General features: G+C 35.5%; 1 protein-coding gene across 5 annotated transcripts in view; it reads right to left on the reverse strand.

Annotated features, from left to right (window-relative positions):
• The window catches only part of Dmxl1 (Dmx like 1), a 182,538-nt gene that overhangs the window by 41,791 nt on the left and 116,929 nt on the right, over positions 1–23,818 (reverse strand). For 2 of the 5 annotated variants that reach the window (XM_008847016.3, XM_029570366.1), the window contains 6 exons: positions 18,772–18,941; positions 16,313–16,446; positions 13,569–13,654; positions 12,490–12,691; positions 11,425–11,542; positions 7,975–8,037 (listed from right to left, as the gene is read on the reverse strand). In XM_008847016.3, coding sequence (XP_008845238.1) covers positions 7,975–8,037; positions 11,425–11,542; positions 12,490–12,691; positions 13,569–13,654; positions 16,313–16,446; positions 18,772–18,941 — 773 coding nt within the window. The remainder of the gene's footprint in view (positions 1–7,974; positions 8,038–11,424; positions 11,543–12,489; positions 12,692–13,568; positions 13,655–16,312; positions 16,447–18,771; positions 18,942–23,818) is intronic. The other 3 variants (XM_029570367.1, XM_008847017.3, XM_029570365.1) reach the window with 3 other exon arrangements.

Here is a 23,818-nt window from a genome sequence, read left to right on the forward strand (position 1 = left end):
TATGGCAGGGCTTTCAATCAGAGAAACATGGGACTGAAGGTTAAGATTTTGAAAATTCTGACTGTATGCAAAGAATGTGAGAATGGCTATCAGGAAACCAGATAGTATGCTATTATGGCTAACATGAGAGCTGATGGAATATTGATTTTTGGAACAGGATACATTGTGCTAATGGACTGTAATCTTAGTATGACTAAAATAAAGGCTGATTCTAGTTTGGGGCCTGACAAGTGAGTAATTGAAGGTACTATTTACTGAGACAGGCAAAGTAAATGAAAGCATGGGCTTAGGCTGTAAGGAAGAATGTAGGGAGCTTAAGAATGAGTTAGAACTAGACTGATTTGAGAGTTACCAGCACACAGATAATATTTAAGTGGTAAGACAAAACAAAGAGAAAGTAAAGACAGGGATGAAAAGAGAGAATTGAGCTCTGGGCATTCAGCATTTTCAAGGACAGATAAAGGGTGGTTTAGTAATTGTCATTTAATTGGCTAATAAGAAACTTTGATGTTACAGAAACTAAGTGAGGCAACAAATTTCAAGAAAACAATAATACTGAATCAGAAGAAGACAGAGATTGGCCACTAAATTTGGCATACTGGAAGCCAATCATGATAAGGGCAATCTCAGTGTAATGTAGTACCTAACTACATTAGATTCTGACATCTACTGAGTACATAGGGAATCAAAGGCATATTGATAAAGTTTTATTTCTTAAGATGAATAGTTTAGCCATGGTGTATACAACATGATTATCTAAATCTTGAGTGACTTTAAAGGCAACTCTTATAAATGAGATTTGTATATGGAGAAGCAGAAAATGCTTTTTAAGAAGATACAAATTAAAATATATCTGGTCATGCCATGAAAAACAATGACAGATAAAAATTTATTAAGGAGGGGGTGGAATGATAGCTCAGCGACTGAGAGCACTGGCTGCTTTTTCAGAAGACCCAGGTTCAATTCCCAGCACCTACAAGGCAGCTAACAACCATCCCTAACTCCAGTTCCAGGGAATGTGATGCTCTCTTCTGACCTCCATGGGCACTGCACAACACGGGTGCACTTACACTCATGTAGGCAATACACTCATATACATAAAATAAAAATAATAAAATATTTTAAATTTATGAAAGAAAGGTCCTTAGGTAAGAAAGAACAGACAGGATCAGTGCATAAGTGAAAGATTAAGGCCTTGAACAAAAGCATAACGGCTCAGGGCTAGAGAGACTGCTCAGTGGATAAGAGTGAGTACTGCTCATTGTAGAGGATTCAAGTCCAGCTCCAAACTTCCATGTTGGGCAGCTCATAATTGTCTTTAACTGCAGGGATTTGATGCTTCTGGCCTCCACAGCTATCTGCATTCATGTGCATACACACACACACACACACACACACACACACACACACACACAAATAATACTAAAAAAATAACAGTTCATTCATTGTTAGAAAAAACAACAAAATATCTACATATAGAGCACAACTTAGATTGGTGGTAGGAATATGAGGTAATATCTATGTTGGCTATAATTATTTCTGAAAGCTGGGTATGGTGGCACATGCCTTTATCCCAGCACTTGGGAGGCAGAGGCCTCTCTGTGAGTTTGAGGCCAGTCTGGTCTACATAGCAAGTTCAAGGTCAGCTGGGGCTACAGGGACACCCTGTCCCCAAAAGACACAAACAAACAAAAAACAAACCACAATTATTTCTGAAAGCAAAACACGGCAATCTGTAGGGGTGGGAAAGACATTCTGGAACCACATTCATGGGCTTTTGTTGGACTTTTTATGGCAGTTAATTAGATCTCTAGAACTGCTCTCTAGCCAAGTCTAATTTTATCTGGCCATTGTAGACTGGCAAGTTTGACTGCTTGAACTAAAATGCGAACATTATATATTATAGCTCCATTGAGGGAGGAAACAATGAGAATGTACTGAGAATGAGAAAGAATAAAAAATACAATTTACTATAAAGTCATTTGTTATGGTTTCAGATGAAACGAGATCTACACTTTTACATTTAAAATGGGGCAAGCTTGATGAGTTGTGCTTTTCCTCATCCAAGTTTAGCTGCTTAGATGCAGGCATATGAACAGCAAAGAGTTGAATTTAAATAGGTTTTGGGGGGTTTCAAGCCAAGAATACTATAGGAAGAACAGAGTAAAGGGGCTAAGGATGTTTGTAAGAGACTGGTAATAATGATGGGTCATGGAATCTCAGCTAGGAAAAGTATCAGGGTGGTAGAAGATCAAAAAACCCAATCCAAAGCCAGGGGTGGGGTGGGCTGGTGGTGGTGGTCCAGTACTCAGGAGGCAGAGGCAGAGGCAGGTGGATCTCTGTGAGATCAAGGTCAGCCTGATCTACACAGTGAGTCCCAGGCCAGCTAGGACTATAGGGAGACCCTATCTCAAAAAGACCAAAAGGAAAAAAAAAAAAAAAAAGCCCATGCCAAAGACAGATCTTAGCAGAGTAGGCTATCTGCCATGAATACTATTTAACTCAATCTGATCATCGTGTTCTTCTGCCTTACCAAGGTCTCTTCGTTTTTTATATGAAGTTATCAGACACAGTCTTAAAAGCAATTACAGAAAAGGTATCGCCAGTCCTCTGGTGATAAAAAGCATGCTGTCCTGCTCCAGTGTTGTAGGGCAGGAGCAGAGGCTAGAAGCATCATCTGGTGTTGTGAAACGTGTACACAGCTGCTCTCAGGTTTACTCATGTCTACCTCTAAGTGTGGAAATGAAAGCAAAGTAGCCTGTGAAGATAAAGCATAGTCAATGAAGGTGCTTGTCGAGCTCAGGGTCAGGCATAGAGTGTCTTCCATTCTCTTATTTTATTTTTAGAGGTGAGACAGAGTTCAGTTCATGGGCTCCTGTTGGACTTTATATGATAGCTAGTTAATTCTCCAGAACTGCTCTCTAACCAAGTCTAATTTTATTTGGACACTGTAGAGGAACAAGTTTGATTGCTTGACCTAAAATGGCAATATTACATATCACCGTCCCACTAATAACTGTAATACAGTTGTGAAGTGTGGATTCCTCCTTCAAAAATAGCTTGTGACCAGCTCCTATGGTTTCTCTAGAATCCTAAGACTTACATTTTAGTAAAATATTTTTTATTACCAAAAAAAATTTCAACAAGCTAATTAACAGAAATTTTCTGAAGCTAAGGAAGAGCCAAGTAGACAATCCCAAGGATAGGTTGAATGATTTATTCTAGTAACAGAGACAAAAGTCTGTTCTCACTTCTCAGCTTTGAACTGAAGGAAGCTCTAGTCAGTCTCATAAAGCAAAAGAAACCAAAAGAAAAGGAACTTTCAAAAATAGGATGAATTTGATGAGCTGACACTAATAGCAAGGTTATCAAACAGTGGGTTTTACTATAAAGATGAACAAATGGAATCCAAAAATAGACCTAGACATCAATCTTTTCTTAAAAATGGGGAAATGACAATTTACTGGAAGATTAAAGTTTTTTTAAAAAATTTTTTCATTATTTTTATTTTATGTGTACGAGTGTATTGCCTGTATGTATGTGAGTGCACCCGTGTCGTGTAATGCCGTGGAGGTCAGAAGAGGGCTTCGGATTCCCCTGGAACTGGAGTTAAGGACGGTTTGTAGCCACCATGTTGGTGCTGGGAATTGAACCTGGGTCCTCCGCAAGAGCAGTCAGTGCTCTTACCCATGAGCCATCTCTCCAGCCCCAATCATGCTTTTAACAGATAGTGCTGAACAGTTTAATGTCTTCAACAAATGGCAATTAAACAATACACAGAGAGAAACTGAGATGCATGTGTTATAGCATGCAAAAATTGAAGTAGCTCATAGATCTAAATGCAGCACTAAAATAAAAAAACATATAAAAAAAGACAGGAGATTTTAAATCTTCATGGTTTTAGGGTAGGCAAAGACTTAAAATAAAACAGCCAAAAAGCAAAGCTTTCACAGAACAAACTGACACATTAGATTCATCAAAATTAGGAATTTCTGCAATGCAAAAGATATTGTAGAGAGAACAAAAAGAGAAGTCATAGACTAAAACAAATATGCAGATCTCTATCTGATAAAAGACCTTTATCTCAAATGAACAACTCTTAAAACTTAGTCAAGAAAACAAGCAACCCCAATAAAAATCAGACAAAATTTGAAGAATCACTTTCCTCAAAAAACTATACAGAAAGTAAAAAAAAGCACATGGTGAGATTTTTAATGAAAATGAAAACCACCATAAACTATACTCCTACTATAACAGCTAAAATTTAAAAGCTGACTAGATCATATGTTAGAATGTGAAGTAAGAATGGTAAGAATGCAAGATGGTATGACTTAGGAAAATACCTGGACAATTTCCAACGTTAAAAACATATACCAAGGTTAGGGATGTACTTCAGTGCTAAAACACCTAGCTAGCACATGTGAGACCCTGGCTTGACTTTCCAGTACCCCCCCACAAAAGTTTTAAACCTATACCTTTTATATAATTCAGCCACCCACCTCTAGGCATAACAGCCTATGTATAAAGACCCTTGCATGAATTTTCAAAGCAGTCTTATTTGAAACTGATGTTAATTACTAGGTTAAAAAGGTTCACAAAATATGATACAACCACATAATGCACTGAGCATCAACAGTATTTAAAAACGAACTGCTGAAACATACAACATGAAGGAATCTCAACATAACTATGCTAAATCAAAGACATTAATAAAAAAACAAAACTAAAATCAGGCATAGTGGCTTATACCTGCAATCCCAGCACTTGGGCATCTGAGGCATGTGGATTGCCACGAGTGTGAGGCCAGCATGGGTCAACATAGTAAATTACAGGCCAGCCTAGGTTTCATAGTGAGATCCTGTCTTAAAAACAAACAAAACCACAAAACCATCACCACCATCAGAACAACAAAAAACCCACTGAAATTAACATACGATTTCATTTACATAAAATTCCTGAAAATGTAAGTTAATGAATAAATCTGGAATTGTTTGAGGAAGAAAACGGCAGAGGTGGGAGGGAAGTAAAGACAGAACTGGGGGCTGCAGAGCTGGCTCAGCAGTTAAGAGCACTTGTGGCTCTTGCGGAAGATCAGGGTTAAGCTCCCATCTATAACTCCAATTCCAGGAGCATCTGATGCCCTCTTCGGCCTTCTTGGGTACTGAATGCACATGGTGCACTTACACACATGCAGGCAAAACAGGCACACACAGAAAATAAATAAATCTTAACAAAAGTATTAAAATGTGAGGGGTGATCTATTTCATCTATTCATTATGTTCATGGTTGTGATGGTTTCACTAGTATGTATATTTGTTAAAACTGAGCAAGCTATATACTTTAAATATTTATTTTTCACCTAATAATTTTTAGTTTTTAAAGTTAGCATTTGAAGTTACATATGTGTTATTATACTTTGTTCTAACTGATCTCCCACCCCTACCCCTCCTGCTCCCCTCTCTTGCTGGTCTCCTTCCTTCCTACACGCCACAGATATCCCATTATTCTTTGTTTTATAATTATGTCCTCAAATTGAAACATTCCCTCCTAGACAAAAGAAAAGAGATACATAAGACCTTCAGGAAGCTAACAAAACTCACAAAGCTCAGAAAGCTCATGAAACATACAAGACTAGGAAAACTCAAAGTTACAAGGTTTATAAAGCCCTGCCCCAAACTTTAAAAGCAGTAAAGAATTGCTGGGAAGGAGAAGGCTCTCTGTGAGATGCCTATAAGCCAGGTAGGGAGCTGTCTCTACAGCCACTCTTGTAAGCTGTCACCCATGGGGTGCACTTTTCAGTGATGCTTTTGAGTCACCCAGGCTCCTGCAAGTAATCTGACTAAGCTCATGGATTTGCCAGGATGTACTTAAATAGAATCTTTCTTTGGTCTGTCATGGCCATGGTGTCCTCTCTGGCATGAATAGAAGCTTGTTCAGCCACCAAAACACCCTTTCTTGTTCTCTCTTCCCTTTCTCTTAAGATATTTTTACCTTTCATGGTTGCCTTTCTAGTTTTCACACACACACACACACACACACGCACACACACACACACACACACACCCATATTTAAATATAGGTTCTTTTTTTTTTTAAAGCAAGTGTACCTACATGCGATTTTTTAATATTTTATTTATTTTTATTTTATGTGTATGAGTGTATTGCCGGCATGTGTGTAAGTGCACTTGTGTCTTGCACAGCCCTTGGAGGTCAGGGAGGGGGTTAGATTCCCCTGGAACTGGAGTTACAGACGGTTGTTAGCTGCCATGTGGGTGCTGGGAATTGAACCCTGGTCCTCTGCAAGAGCAGGCAATGCTCTTAACCACTGAGCCATCTCTCCAGCTGCTAAATATAGGTTCTTATGAGAGAAAACATGTTTCTCTTTCTGAGTCTGGCTTACTTTGCTTAAAATAATGCTTATCAGATCCATTGATTTTCCTGCAAATGTTATTTCACTTCCCCTTAAGGCTGAATAGTATTCTGTTGTATATATGTACCACATTTTCTTTATCTATTCATCTCTATGGACAGGTAGGCTGGCTCCATTTCCTCGCTATTGTGAATAGTGTAGCAATAAACATGGGTGTGCAAAGTATCTTTGTGGTCTGTTGACTTAAAAGAGTCCTCTCGGATGTACCTGGGATGTATCTACAGTGGTTATGTCTGGAATCTATGGAAAACCTAACTTCCTGAGGCATTCTATACTGATTTTCATAGTGGCTGTACCAGTAGTGTATGAGGGCTTCTCTTTACCCACATCCTTCCAGCATTTGGGTCATTTATTTTCTTGATGAATGCCAGTTTGACGGGGATGAGATGGAATCTCAAAGCAGCTTTAATTTGTAGTCCCCTGTCAATTAATGGTATAGAATACTTTTTCAAATATTTATTGGCCATTTGCATTTCTTCCATAAAGATATTTTCTATATAGCAGAATCTAGTTTGAAAATGCTGACTGGAAACAGTTCGGAGAGTAGCAAACAATGACTGGATTATAAGGTAGTATGGAGCTGACTTTAGAGATGCAGTACTAGGATCACTGATATTTCATAAAGTATCAAAAGAAAATCTTTCAACAAGAATTCCAAATGATACAGATGCTAGTCAGTAATCATTATTCAAGCAAGGAAAATAGTTACCTAACTAAAAATCTGAATTGTATTTTCTCAAATTTCAAAGTACGGATAACATGTATTTATTTTTACCACAGTTTTAGGTAAAACATACACTTGATATCAACTCAGTCTTTCAGTAACTACATAAAACTGCTCTATTTTACCAATTGATTCCTCTGGGAAACAGTAAGATGCAGGATTAGTGGTCTTAAAAAAAATCTTTTGAGAAAATTTCTGCCTTAAAATTACTCTGATGTGAGAGTACCTTAAAATTTCTGAATCACACAGAATAGGAAAGAGGAGCTGGGAAAAAACCCAAGAGTCATATTCAAGTGCTGTAGCCACAGGTGACCTGGGAGTTTTTATTACTGTACAAATTCTCATCTGTTCTGCTTTAATTCAAGAACTGTAAGTATCTACTATGCGAATAGGCACTTGTGTTATGTGCTATTTTCAGAGTAAAATAAATGCTATATGATTGTAAATGCTATATTTTTAGGAATTAATATAAGATAAATTTGAACTTCTATGGTGATACTTGCAAAAACAGAAAAATGCTATTATACTTTTCCAGCTTCTGATGTAATTACATTCACTAAGAACGACAGTGATATTTACTCAGAAAAATAAGTAGCCAACACAGCAAACATTCAACGTCCTTTAAAACTGCATTCTTTTAATTAATAAAAGAGAAACCATTTTAATGATTGCAACATTTAAGTTGTCAAAATGAAGTAAGTTAGAGAGAATAATTTCATCCCACTGGAAATAAAGTCCAGTTGAAAACTAAAACACACATCTTTTTTTGGATTCTGGTTAAGAATGCAATTTTTAATTTCAGTTGAATGACATTTTGTACCTTATTGATGTTTGGCTCCTCCATCATAGAATTTTTGATTGTTTCACTGTTGTCCTCTAATGACTTCATCAAGAAAAAATAATCACACGTCAAAGAGTAAAGATGAGATGCAACATGCACAACACTAAGGTATTTTTTAAATTATATTTTTAATTAAATTTACTCAAGAGTATGGAAATAAAATCTTATATTTTATATATCTTAAAAGTAGTATATGTTTGAGAGGGCATGGTTGGGGAGAGGGAAATCTTAAAGGCTCAGAGCTCCTTAACTAGCACTATGAATTTTATTCTACTGCATGTATAAAGAACTTTTACTCACTTATTTTGAAATGTTGATGCTAAAGCAACAATCAACTAAAATCAAAGCCAAACTATTGTCTTATACACTACTGTTTTATTTCCATAACATATAACCCCCCTTAGGAAAGCCTCTTTAGTAGAAATATCACTCTATCTTTCTATTTCTCTTCTGATGTTGTCAGAAATAGCCAATAAACTGTTTGGAGGCCCACTTCCTTATTCAAAGAGGACAAAAGAGAAAAGTTGGTTCAGGACTTTAAGTTCTCAGAAAATAAAACAAAATAGAAAAAGTATAAAGATGCTATCAAGTCCAACCTTTGTTGGGAATGGCTAGATAGCTTACCTCTAATCATTTGTAATTAATTTACAAATAAATACAACCACTTTGGAAGACATTTTAACTTTTTTAAAATGCATGCACCAAGAAACTACATTACATTGGAAAAAGCTAAGGTTTGAGATATATGAGGCCTTTAAGGTATGATGAAGAAATCAAGTCAGATAAAGAAACTGCATCAGAATACTCAGTTTACCATTTATCTCCTGATTAGCTAAAAAGGCACAATGGCTTTAATATAATGATCATTTTATTAAGAGTAATACATGACAGGAAATTCTGCAAATACCCAAAATAAGCCAGTCAATGTCTCAGTAAAGACAAAATAATTTTTAATTGAATTTTTGTGATTTTCATACAATACAGTTTGATGGTATTTAGACCCACCCCCTACCCATTTGTACCTTTCCCCACTGCCCCATGCCCAAATCTAACATAGGTTTTACTATATTTTTCATATCATAGTCCCTTTACTAAGGTTTCTTTAAGAGTATCATGATCAATAATAAAATTACAAGGCAGTAACAGATTTCTTTTGTTGGTCTGGAATGGGGAATGGGTAGGGATCCTACATCTCATAAAAGCCCTGACATTTTTCTTCAAGAATGTGGGACCTTTAAGACCTTGTTTCCCTTGATCTAGGCTTGAATAGGAATCTGTCTCTGTGGCAGAGACTGAGAGAATGGAGACAAGGGAGGCCACCTGGTGCTAGGTCCTGGTCTTCCACCCTCTTCCATTCCAGAGAAAGACTAGTTATTCTGTCTCACAGCTAAACTTATGTCTGTTGTAGCTTTTGTCTTGTGGCTTTCTATAAATTATAAGATGCCACAGGTGGACTGGGAAGAAAATTATACACTCCTACCCCGATTTAGTCAAGCTGTAAATAAATTCATTTTTCTTTACAAAACAAAAAGCCAAAGCTATAAATTTCTCATAACTCATTGATTGTGCCAGTCTAAGTTAAAGCTGTTAAAAACACTGCAAAGAGGTAAATAGCCATTTTGCAGATTTATAAAATATTCAGAAAAATATTCAACTTACAGACATGACAAAAGCTGTATTGTTTGCTTTTGATTAAAAACTGCAATAAAAGTTATTTTAAATTTTTCATAAAGTATCATGAAACTCCAGACAAAACTAAGACTACAACAGAGAAAATTTAAAAATCCACTCATTAACTGTTATTCTCATGCATTATGGCTTAGTCACACTACTCTATTTCTTGTAATGATTCTGTGCCTAATCACTTGGATAATCAAAACCTATGTTTATGTTAAAAGCACACTAACAGAAAAAGTAACAAAGTAAGCTTTTAAACTACAGAACAATATAGCGGTACTCTTACAAAGTACATTAAGAAAGCTGCAAATTACAATTTATTTTAGGAAAAGAAATAGCTAAAACAAAATATACTTTTCTGGTAAACACACTCTAAGTCTTCCATTCTTCTGTAGCACATTCACTGTTAATTCTATTTACCCATTTTCTCAAACTGTTTTAGTGGAAGCTCACATACTAAATATGCAAGACTATATTACAGTGATATGTGAACTACATTCACGTCTACATCGATTTCAATATAACACAAGGTACTCACATTGAGATTCTAAATTAACAAAATACTATATATTCTTTTCTCTGACATGGTCACTCTGAATCTATATAAAAAATCCATCATATAGTAAATAACAACACATTCACATTCTTTTGATTACAATTTAATCAAAAGATGAGGAGTTATATATGAAGTCTCCCTTTTATTCAATGCTTGGAGCTATCCTGCTTTCTGCTTATGTATTCTGAAGTCATTCTGTTTCCTTATTTCTCCAACTAAAGTAGCTTCTGTTTTTCCTCCCATTCGAAAATTAGTGCAATGTTTACTTTGAGACTAGTTCAATGTTACTCAAAATATGGCCCAGAGACCTGCTACAGTTTCTAACCTCTCCTTAGGATTCCAGAGGAAACAACAAATAATTCTACCTATTATTTAGGTTCACCAGGTAATCTTAAATTGCAAACATTCTCAGTGAAGGAAGGAAGATGTTCACTTATATTCAGATGCAAACATTCTCAGTGAAGGAAGGAAGATGTTCACTTATATTCAGATGCAAGTTCCTCATGTTATAAATGTATTTTTTAGCATTTTTTAGCATTTTACTAAATGATCCCCCCAGACCACCACTGTGATAATATAAAGGTATAGTCAAGTTGTTACAATTGAATTATAAACTAATTTGAATCTGCAAAATTTCCTTTATACATATTCATATAAGTAAACCTACATAGTCAAAAATGTTTTCATATAGAAACCAACTAAATTATAACAGACTTCTTTTAACTATCAAATGAAAATCATGGGAAATACCTCTTAAAAGTAATTGATCATTAATACCTCAAAACGCAATTCAAAACACAAGACATGAGAAAAAAGTCCCAAGTACATTAATTACATTTAATTATACTGATGTAGGAAAATACTGTCCCTTTCCTTTTAACTTACTTTTCTAAGCATAAATTGCATATTCATGGTATAAAATGGTTTTATAAAAATTCTGTAAAGTTCATGTACTTTATTTATTTTTTGGTCTCCTTGAGACAGGGTTTCCCTGAAGCCCCAGTTAGCCTGGAACTCACTGTGTAGACCAGGCTAGCCTTGAACTCACCCAGATCCGACTGCCTCTGCCTCCAAAGTGCTGGGATTAAAGGCGCGTGTGACCACTCCCGGCTAAAGTTCATGTATTTTTATGGTTGCATTCTATGTATTATGAAATTTCAGTAATCAAATAGTAAAGAGTATTAACATATACAAACCTCATTTAAACACCGTTTCTTTGTGAATATATTTCTGATAAAAGTTTCTTGAATCTCTTCTTGTTTCACCAGGTACTGCCAAAGCCTCTTCACAGACAGCGCTACATGATGTTTGGATCTGTATAGAGGCAGGAAAATTAATTAGAGGTTTCTGACTAACCCGACAAGTCCTTAGTGTTGTATCAGTTTATTATCATAAATTAGCTAGAGTCATACTATATGATCTAAGAAAACAGTCAAGGAACTCTTTCCTAAAAAAGATAGATGATATTTTCTGATACTTTTTAACTGATGACATGACACCCAATAAGTTTTGGATTTTGGATTCTTCATTAGAGACATTTGTTCACACAGCTTTATCCTAATATGCAAATGACATTTATGGCTGTGATCTAATAAAATTTTATTGACAAAAGCAGGAGCAGAGCTGGATTTTGCCTAGTGGGTCTGGTCATCATTTGCTGATCTTTAAACTAGGGAGAGTTATGTTTCCTAAAAGGGAAGTATAAACAGTGTCACTGAAAATGTTGTCTGTAGGGTCCATAAACCCTTTGTTACTGATCGACCATGAGTTAACAGCTTCTACAAGAACATAAACCAAAAATGACACTAAGGTACTATCCACACTGTTAGATGAAGCAAGCACTGCTTGCTTTAGGTTCAATCATTTTGTCCTCATGAATAGTAAAACAGATCCTGACTAGCTCTTACACCACTGCAGAGTAGGAATCAAAGTGTAGTCCTCAAGCCCTATCTAATGCCTATTCCCTATTTTCAAAGACTGAAGTTTACAGGCCCACAACCAAGCCTCCTCTGCTATATGAGTCTACTGGTGTTTTTAGTCTGCAGTACCAAAGTTATGTAGTCATGACAAGACAGCTTAAAAAGACTAAAAATACAGTCTTTCACTAGAAAAGCTCACTAACCTCTGAAACTATTGAAAACATTACACAAAGCCATAGATACTCAAGTGTGGCCCCCAAGTGTTTTTATTTTAAATGTTACCTAAGAACAACCTGATTCATAAAACTCCTACTGAAAAGTAGTATCCATAGTAAAACCTACTTGAAAGGAGTGTTTGTAGGTTCTAGTAAAGCTTTGTGGCGGAGAATGGCAGGGCCTGCAGACACACTCTCTTCAGAGGTGTGGCTAGAGATATAGTTTTGAGGGGGTCCACCATGGATTTCAAGTCGTCGGAGAAGAACCTGTTCCCAACACTGAAGAGTTTTCAGAACTGCATGACAAAGAGGTGAACTAACTGGTAACTCTAAAAATGGAAAACATAATTGATCCACAGTTACATTCTGCAGTAAAATGTAAGAAAGCCTGAAATAAGATACAAACACAATTTAGCAGGGGTATATGGGCACAGAATCTGCTAGTTTGAAAAATGTACATAAAATGCACATTATGAAATTGCGAAAATATTTATGGAAGAAAATCAACTGCTTTAATCTTTGTAAGAGACCAGCGTGTCATCTAAGTTTTGTTTAGAAAATAAAGATATTAAGAAAGTTTCAAAAAAGTTAAATAATCCTTACCATGAAACTAAACACCATTCAGCTGTACTCTTTCACACTACTGAGTTGCCAATCCTACTTTCAAATTGTACCTATTTTTATTTCTCTCCTCACATTCTTCATTTTTAATTTTGAAAGTGATCTGAACTATCACACTAGAGTATGAAAATAAGCTTCTCCTCTCACCACTGTTCCAACAGTCATAAGATTTTGTATAAAACTGGTATTGCAATGTTTATTTTATAGATGTATATATGAGAAACATCAAGCTGAAACATCTTGCATACTATCATATTCCTTTCTTTCCTGTACACCCATTTCCTCCTTTTGAGTTAATTATTGTGTTTAGAGGTTTATAGGTTCAGCCATCATTAAGTCCCTCAACCTCCAGGTAGAGCAACAGTCTCAATATAATCACATCACGTTCAGGGCCTTTAATTTCTTGAGCATCTCCCTCCTCATCATCTAATAATATGATAGAAAAATTTAAAAATCATGTAAAAAAAACTATATTTTACTATAGGAAGTCATTAAGCTTTTTTTTCCTCTTTAAAAAAAAAGCTTATATACAGAAGACTAAACCAAAATAATGCTACCATTAGTTCATATTAAGATATTTATTACCTGCAAGATCATGACCTGCAAAGGGATAGAAAGTCTTCAGACTGTTGAGCACCAACTGCACCATAGCCAATCGCATCAACGACCAACTAAAAATACAATAAAAGTGGCTCTGTCAAGATTTACGTGTGGCTCTAGAAGGGATACCACCCTCTGACACAATTTCACTACAGAGAATCTACCCTAACGATATATCTCTAAAAACCAAATTTACACACACACACACACACACACGTAGTTATTCATGTCAGCATTACCTAAAGCATAAGAGTAAAAATAACCTAACTGCCTATCAGGAGAGTACTGGTTAAACAGTTAAGAGTTTTAAGGGTGGAACTTTAAAGTAACATTAAAATGAAGTATTAATACTGAGAAAACTTCAGTATGCATTAATAATTTTAAAAGTGGGCTGGAGAAATGGTTCAGCAGTTAAGAACACTGGCTGCTCTTGCACAGGACCTGGGTTTGAGTCCCAGCACCCACATGACAACATAACTATCCTAACTGTAGTTTCAGAGGATCCGAAACCCTCTTCTGACCTCTGCAGGCACTGCATGACACAGGTGCATTTATATACATGCAGACAATATACTAATACACATAAAAAAAAAATAAGTAAAATTAAAAAATAATTTATTTAAAGAGCAGACTTCAGGACACTATATATAATGTGCCGTCCTTTATGCAAGAAAGCATGGGAAATAATATACACTTATTTTTTGCAATCAGAAAGATAGAGAAACAAATAAAAGTGGCTATCTGTGGAGGCTTAAGGGAAAATTGAGCAGAAGAGAAAATATGAGGCTTCCAACTTTACATTTTTACATAGTTGAACTTAAAATTATTTCCAGTTTCTCTTTAATTTTAAGCCAGATATGTGCATGTCTTAAGGTATTGACTTTTAATTAATTCCAACAAAACACATACAACATAAAATTTATCATTGTAAGCATTCTTACAATTCAACAACAATTATGTTTACACTATTACACAACCACCATCAGCATCAATTTCTAGAGCTCTTCATGGTACAAGACTATAACTTCACTAATTCAACAAAACTACCTTTCCTCATCTAGTCTCTATTTTGATGATTCTAAGCATTTCATGAAGAATCATACTCTATCAACTTTGTGACTGAATTAGTTTACTCAGTATAATGTTCTCAAGGTTCATCCATTTTGAAGCATGTATCAAAATTCTCTTCTTTTTTAAAGCTGAATAACTTTCTACTTATGTATGTACTACATTTTGCTTATTCAGATATCTGTCAGATACTCGGATTGCATCTACCCATTGACTACTTGAATAGTGCTGTTGGGAAATGGATGGACAGGTATCTGTTTGCACTTCTTCAGTTCTTTGGGGATAGACCTGAAGTGGAATTACCAAATTATATAGTAATTATATTTTTAAGTTTTCAAGAAACCACCACTTTACCATTTTGCTAAGTGGCTGTACCATCTTATATTCCTACCAAAAGGGCACAAAGGATGTACTTTCTCTGTATCTTGGTTAACATTGTTATTTTGTTATTTTTGTAGTAGCCACCATAATGGGTGTGAGATGGCATCCCACTGTGATTTTGACTTGCATTTTGCTAATAATTGGAGCAAAATGTTTACTGGTGTTTACTGGTCACTTACATGTCTTATTTAGAGAAGTATCTACTCAAGCCCTTTGGCAATTTTTTTTTTTTTCTTTTCCCCTGACACTGGAGATTGATCCCAGGGTTTCACACATGCATGGTAATGCCCTATCCTGGTCAGTTTTTAGTTGGGTTGTTTTTTATTACCGAGTTTGGCTTTTGAGTCACAAAAATGTTTATGTATTCAAAAAGCAAACTTTATTAAACAGGAAAAAAAATACCAGTAAGCGAAAATATTGTAATTTTTCAATGAAGGAGTTACAGTCCAGAAATATACTCATTTCTTTTCAAAAATTTACATTAGCCCACCACTTAGATGCCATATCTTAATAAAACATATTAGCATTCCTATATAAAAAAAACATATGAAGAGGTTTACCCATGAATGTAAGGATAATGCATCACTCAAAATTGGGTTGGGTGCTGTGAACACTTAGGGCTTTTTTAATATTATATAGAAACCCTTTTAAAGACATTTTATAGGACTAGTGCTCTCCTAGCCAGACATTTGATGTTATTGGCTAAAATCATGGAATTTATCTTGGAGGGACAAAAAACAAAGCATAATGTGAAGGCAGAAGTGCTACAAAATATAATGGTTTATCCATGGGTAATCAAAAGTTTTGAAAACTGTTGCTAAAGAAGGAATTTAAGGGCTGGAGAGCTGGTGCAGCCGTTAAAGGCTCAGGCTCACAACCAAAAAGACAAGAAAGGAATTTAAGAATTTCAATTATAGAAACATGAATTATAATCTGTGATACTTCAGCAAGTTATTACTTTTATGTTTTTAATATTTTATTCTATTACTTTCATTTATGTGTATGAGTGTATTGCCTGCATGTATGTGAGTTGCACCTGTGTTGTGCAATGCTGTGGAGATCAGAAGAGGGCTTTGGACTCCCCTGGAACTGGAGTTAAGGATGCTTTGTAGCTGCCATGTGGGTACTAGGAATCGAACCTGGATCCTCTGCAAGAGCAGTTGGTGCTCTTAACTGCTGAGCCATCTCTCTAGTCCCTCACATGTGTTATTTAAAAAATATATTATTTATATGGGCCATGATAATTTTTTAAAAGAAGCTTAAAATGAAATACTCCAGACCTGTATGAGTTTGAGTTTGAATGCTCCTGGTGATGGAAGTCTGAGGGTAAAGCATCGTCATCATCGTCATCATCACTTTCCAGACTCTCCTCTGAATCATACTCTGCTCTACTTTGGGAAGGGGGTAGAAAAGGCTGAAACAGAAGTTGTACAACTTATCATCCAAGCATCTGATTTAATATATCCAAACATATAATTCATCCCACTTGCAGATAATTCATTATAAGTAAAATTATTTCCCACACTATGTCTTTGATATAATTTTATACAACTTCCACTTCCTATCTATTTATTCATTCAACAAAAATTTCTTAAATTTCTTAAGTTTGGCCCAAAAGTTTACTGAAGATACATGTGTATCTCCATATAGATACATCTCTCCTTGACCCCCATGACAAGGTCTCACTGTACAGCCCATTCTAGTCTTGGACCTGTGATCTTCTTCCTGCCTCAACTTCTCAAGTCCTGGAATTATAGGCCATCTTCCATAAGAACTTTAAAGAGAAATACAGCCATTTCAATGAAAAGACTTTATAGTTTTGCAGTAAAGATAAGTAACAAAAAAAAACTTAAAAAAAAAAAATATATAGATATTAAGTGACTCAAAGGAGGGGGGGAAAGAGTTAAGAGGGAAAACAGTAAGAGCTGAGAAGTTGAGCAGTGGAAGCAGTGTATAGAAGGGTTTTTATTTGAGAAAGAATTTTGTATGAAAAGTAGCAGTTTGATAAGTATCAAAAGGTGGGCGAGGTATAAAAATACTTCAGCATGCTGGAAATATTTGCTATTTTGATCAGAGTGGGGATTGTATAGGCAAATGAATATATACAAAGCTAGGACTGTCTATTTCTTCTGCTTTTTTCTGTTAATAGCAAAATCTCTTTCATTCTCAACTTCTGGGTGTTTTCCATATTGCCTTGCATTAATTGGCATCCAGTTAATCTCTGATACCACTTCTCCTGGCTTGTTAAGCTGTGGCCCTCTTTTTCTCAGATGAATGCTTTAGGTAATGCAGGGAATTTGTCTTTTTCTCACTTTCTATTTCACTTTCATTTCTGAAGAATTGCTTTTTTTGCATATAGGATTGCTAAAGCTTTGTATAGTAGAGCGAAATTGGAAAAACAAAAATGATGTAAGCAGAAATTCTACAAAACAATGCTAATGACTTGGAAGAAAAATTATGTTTGAGAAGTTCTGTACGAAATACACAAAAATTTAATAAAAACAAAAAAAAAAAAACAAAAAACATCAAGAAAAAGAAAATAACTTCTTAAAGACTGAAAACCTGAAGTTTAAATCTAAATCATGGGGCCTTGTAGAGATAGTTATGAGGTTAAGATTCCAGACGATCTCAGTTCAGTTCCCAGCACCCATCGTGGACAGCTAGGATTAAAAGCGTGGCAATCACACCCAGATTTAATGTAAAGTTTTTGAGAGTGAAGTCACTACCTCTGAAATTTTTTCATCCTTTTCTCAAACTTATCTTCAATATTTATGATATATTTAGAATCACTGAATTTCTGTCTGCCTATCTATAATCTTTCAAACAGCATCAATGCCAATATTCTCACAGTTAGCTATTTTTTCTATAATTCCATTTATATTCAATCTGAATTTCTTTCTAGCATACCACTTTTTAGTTTTCTGATACACTTTCATCTCAGTGGCCAGTTCCTTCTTCTGATTATCCAATTATGTAAAATGTCCCACAGGAGATATATCTTGGGAAACAAGAAGGCAAAATCCATGCTGTGATATCTGTGTATGAACTGAGTGATCAATCACTAACAGACTTTGAGAGACCTGATATGACTGGCTGCTTATCACTGCATGCATACATTATCAGTGATATATAGGTACCAGGGAGTATGCACTTTATGCAATTATTCACATATAATATATTGTAGTAAACTCAATCTGAGAGAATAATGCTATTTAAATAAATATTAGGAAATGAAATTAGTGCCTGTCAAAACTCAGGGTAGACTACAATATTAAAAATGAATGAGGAACTATGGATTTATCTCAGTGGTAGAAGGCTTGCATGCGGTTCTGAGTTTGATCTCCGAGAGAGAGAGAGAGAGAGAGAGAGAGAGAGAGAGAGAGAGAGAGAGACTAAGCATGGGTAACAGATGACCAGAACACTCTGACTTCTGTATTTGCTTCTGTTTGACTGTACATATCATTCAGGTGTTAACTAAAAAGTTCTCTTTTATCAACTTTGTTTAGTTTGAAACATAGAGTCATAAATGATCAATAACTGCTATAAAAACTGGTTGGCTATATGGCCAAAACATTCCATGGCTTTTTTGTTTTGTATTGTAGAATGTACCCTGATACGAATGAAAACTTCCAAAACCAGACTGGGAATATATTTACAAGTACCAACAATTAATTATTTTAAGCGCGTTCATTTCCATTTGACTGTGTTACTATTGCTCTGTGGAGTAATATTTTATTACCTTGGCTATGAAATAGTCCCAGATACTTAGCTCAGGTGGGATGAACTTCTCCTTGATTGTCAGTGACTCTTGATTTACTGGTAGTGAGGAAGAGGCCAGTGGGGAAGACTCTCTACAAGATACTTTTGATGGACTAAAACCTTTGTTTTGTTTTTCTCCTTCTTCGACTACTGAAGAAATGATGAAGAAAACAAAGTATTACTAAAGTAAACACTATTTTCAATTATCATCTTTATATGAGCTAAAGATAACTACAAACAACATAAAAAGAACCAAAATATGATGATGAAAGTATAAAGCAGGTAAGAAAGTAGGTAGATGAAGCAAGGGGAAAAAAAACCCACTTTACATAGCATCCTCTGCTTTTACCCATAATTCTCTGAATGCTAATTTATCCGTTGTATGTATAGGATAACAGGCATAATATCTACCTATAAACCACTCCACAATTTAGCTAGGATCATGATAGGAATTTTCCAAAATCCTTCTACTTCACAGTTTTTAGGGGGAAGAAAGCCACTGGGGGTTAAAACCAGGGACACAAGCATGCTAAGCATACATTCTATTCTACCAAGGAGCTGCCCCAAACCCAGCCACCTAGGGTTTCAAACCAGGGACTCATGCAGGCTAAGCATACATTCTATGAGTGAGCTACTCCAAACCCAGTACCCTACTTTGTTTTGTAAAGAAAATGACAGAATGTTAATATGAATTAAAGGCAACAACACACTCGAGATTATTTACCAATAAACTTGTCTCATGTGGACATACAAAATTACATTTTTTCATTAGAAAATATTTTTTAAATTTTTAGTTCCATAGTTAACTAAATTTATTACAACTTAAAAAATGTCTCAGTGATAGAATTTTCTAGTCAACAGAATTATACAGAACAAAAAATGCAATCTTTGTTTTGCTTTCTCTATAATTAGTATTCTCTAACTATTTTACTCTAGAACACTAAAGATAGCAACATTTGAAAAGGAAAAGTCATATTGGACTTTTTTGTTTTGTTTTTAGTTTTTGTGATGCTGGTGATCAAAATCAGGGCCTTTCATATGCTAGGCAAGAACTCCACCACTGGGCTGCAGTTCCACAGCCTGTACAAATGTTTCATCAACATTTAAGTCATAAAATACAAGTCACCTGTAGAAAATCAAGGGTTCTATAGACATAGGCATGACCCAATACAGGCAGACAATTCACATTTAGGTACACAATATTTTCTTCCAATGGTACCAATGGGATTTACTTACCTACCAAAGGGATGTAAGTATCTATGTATAATGTAATTTTGATTTATCATCTGAAGCTATTCAGCTAGCAGCTACAACATGCACATGATATATCAAGCAAGATAATCTAAATTTAATTTAGATTGTTGGTAACTGTTATGTAAGAAAAGAGGAAAGATGAATAAAATATTAATATCCTAAAATGTTACTCAATATTGATACCATTGTTACTTAATCTAGAAAATTATTAAACTTACATATTTTAATCTGTGTAAACTGTGCTTTTATTAACATTTGATAATGAACACTCAAGTTTACATGTTTTACAACTAAAATGAAACAAACTAGATGTAGACCTTTTAAATCATGTAAAAGAAGTGGAGAGGCTAAAAAGTGGCTAACAAAAAACAAAGAAATGCACAGGGGAAAAGGCAGACAGAATCAGTAAACGACATAGAATTTAAAAATTAATTCTTAGTTACTTTGATTTACAGAAGCTACTCCTGAGACCCTGTCTAAAAAAAGACCACAAAAAAGTAGGTGTATATGTCAAAATAGTAGATTATGTAGACAAATATTCCCTCCTTCTCTTGGGAATCTCTTCCTGGACCCTCAGTACCTTCTGTACTATGCATTTTTAGAAACGTAAAAGCAACTCCCAAAAGAACTCAAATAGAAATGGAGAAATGGTTAAGGGGCTACATCTAAGGCATGGGAATGGGAAACCAGTGGACTAAGAAAGATAACACTGCTCTCTATAATAATTTTTTCTGTATTACAGGATTTGTTAATACACATAAATTACTGTGAGGAAAAGAAAACCTGAGGGGCAGAGGCGAGAAGGGAAAGAACAGTATGTATGAGAGGGAGTGAATATGCCCAAAGTACACCACAAGTGTGCATCAAAACAGCAGTGGTAACCCTCTATAACAACAAAAATAGTAATAAATAAAAATCTAATAAAAACCTAAAGGGAAGTCTACTGAACATTTTTTTTTCATTTTTTTCTTTTGTGTGCCTGTATGTGTGTGTGTGAGTGTATGTACCTGTAAGGCTGTACATGTAAGGGTGTGTGTGCATGTGTGTACACATGCATGTGGAAGCCAGAAGACGACCTTGGGTATCATTCTTTAGGAACACCACCCAGCAAGCCCCAAGAATCTACTTGCCGCCATCTCTCCATCCCTAATACTGGGATAATAGGCAGGTGCCACCATGTCTGGCTTTTTGATATGGGTTCTGGAGATGTACTTAGATCTTCATGCTTGCACAGCAAACACTTTACTGAGCTATCTTTCCAGCCCCAGTTTAGCATTTTAAAGCACATACAATGGAAATTACTATTTTGTACCCAGATTTAAACATTACTTCCTTGCATAACCATAGGGAAACAATGTCTTATAGGCTCCTGGGACATTGCTCAAATGAACTTACAGCAATGGTGTCAGCATGTACAAGACCCATGCAAACTCAATCAGACAAAAACCCAGTCTAGAACTGAGGAAATGGGCAGCAAGCTCCAACTTTAGCTGAAGAAATATTGGCATCTGATTACTGCTGGGTGAGGAAGAGCTGATCTCTTTAAGGCAGAGACTCTAGCTAAGCTGACAAGACCCCAGTGGATGAACTTCCACCAAGGGACATCTGGGTGCAATAACTTGACACAATAGGCCTTAACAATATGACAGAATGCACCAAATCTGGTGGGGGCTGCTTTTAGAGGGGTACAGATGGGGGAGGGGTTATAATGATGGTTAAGATGTTTTGTATGAAATGCACAAAAATATAATAAAATTTACATTAAAAATAAACATTATCTCTTTTCAGTCTGAACATAATCAGCAGAACTGTGTCACTCCCAACTTCCCAACCTAAAACCCACTTATCTATGGTGCTCCTAGTGAGTATGCCAAAGAGCACAAAAAACTTCCTAATGGAGGATCTTCAAACTTAGTCCCAAATGCAGGAGAGGAGAGAAGGTACATCATTCAACTCAGGACTTAAAGCATTTTATGTTGAAGAAAATGCAGATATGGGAAGATAAAAGTCACATAAGTTTTATATAAATAGATCGATTTCAGATCCATTTCTTGCTTTTGGTAAGATAATTCAGTCTAAGTGCTGAGTCTTTTAAGGGACATATATTCACTTTTCCGCTATCATCAGGGGTACTTTAGATACAAAGTGCAATTAGTACAAAAGTATGTGCATACACGCATAAAAGTTAAATAATGTTACAAGTATACTTTAAAACATCCCAAAAAGAAAATACTAAAGAATGAGTTAAACAAATGTACCTCTTAAATGTCAAAGAATAAGATTAATGATTTTTCAAAAAATTGACATGTACTACCCAGATCCAAGAATGTTTCACTCACAGGATCCTCCTAGAATCATTACCTCATGTAATAATTTGTACCCACTTTATAAATATGCAAAAATTAAATGTATAAATATTTCAATAGAAAGTAGTGGTTTTTCTGCAAATCATATACCAAAGCAGATTTCAAGTAGTTGATGTGTGCAATGATTCACTGTAATATAGAAAGAAAATACCCCAGGTTCTATTAGACGTTTTGATAAGTAGAAGGTGGAGGGAAGGAAAAGGGCAAAACAGCAGCAGGCAGGGTAGGTAGCAGGGGCAGAAAATGAGGAGACACAGGAGCAGAGAAGAGAGGAAAAGATCGGGAGAGACATCAAAGAGGAAGAAAATAAACAAGTACTACATGTACCACAAGCATTTAATGGTCCTTGCTCAAGCATGTTTGGTAAACAGGGTCATATAATCAGAAGTCTTCATATCATAGTGCTGGGATATTACTCTTAAATTTATTGGAAATTTGAATGATGTATGTAGATAGAGTGGAATTATTATTCAGTTTTTAAAAAGAAAGAATTTCTATCACATACTATAACACGGATGAACCTTGAGGACATTATGATAAAAGACATGTCAATCACAGGAAGATAAATACTACATAAATATAGTTATATCAGATATTTAAAACAGTCAAATTCCTGGATAGAGAAACTAGAAAAGTGGTTGGAGGTGGGAATGAAGTCCTTTAATGGGCATGGTTTCAGATCTACCAAGTGAAAAATTTCAAATCTGTTTCACAATATGAATATATTTAACACCACTAAACCACACACTTAATATTTAACTTGGTAAATCTTATGGCTTCCAGGTATCATAATTAGGGGCTTGAGCAACAGCTCAATGGTTAAGAGCACTGGCTGCTCTTATAGAGGACCCAGGTTTGTTACCCAGCAGCCACATGGCAGCTAACAACTGTCTCTAACTCCAGTTCCAGGGGATCTGATACCTTTTCTGGCCTCCATGGGTGCTGCACATAGATGGTGCACTGATAGACATGCAGGTAAAGCACTCATATACATAAAAAATTAAAAATAAATAAATCTCCCAAGTGTAGTGGAGAACGCCTTTAATCCCAGCACTTGGAAGGCAGAGGCAGGTGGATCTGTGTGAGATTGAGGCCAGCCTAGTCTACATATACATAGTGAGATCTAGGCCTGCTGGGGCTATAGGTCTTTCTCAAAAAACCAATAAGGAAATAAGTAAGTAAATAAATAAATATTTTAAAGATCACAACTAAAAATATCAGAATGGAGGAAATGTATATCATAATTTAGAAATTAGGACTAGGGATATATATCTCAGTGGAAAGCCCTTGTTTATAAAGAACCCTGGGTTTCATCCCCAGTAAGACACAGACATACACACACACACACACACACAGACAGAGAGAGAGAGAGAGAGAGAGAGAGAGAGAGAGAGAATTTCTCCTTGC

Source organism: Nannospalax galili, unplaced genomic scaffold (assembly GCF_000622305.1).
Source record: "Nannospalax galili isolate Female #2095 unplaced genomic scaffold, S.galili_v1.0 scaffold843, whole genome shotgun sequence".
NCBI classification, from domain to species: Eukaryota; Metazoa; Chordata; class Mammalia; order Rodentia; family Spalacidae; genus Nannospalax; species Nannospalax galili.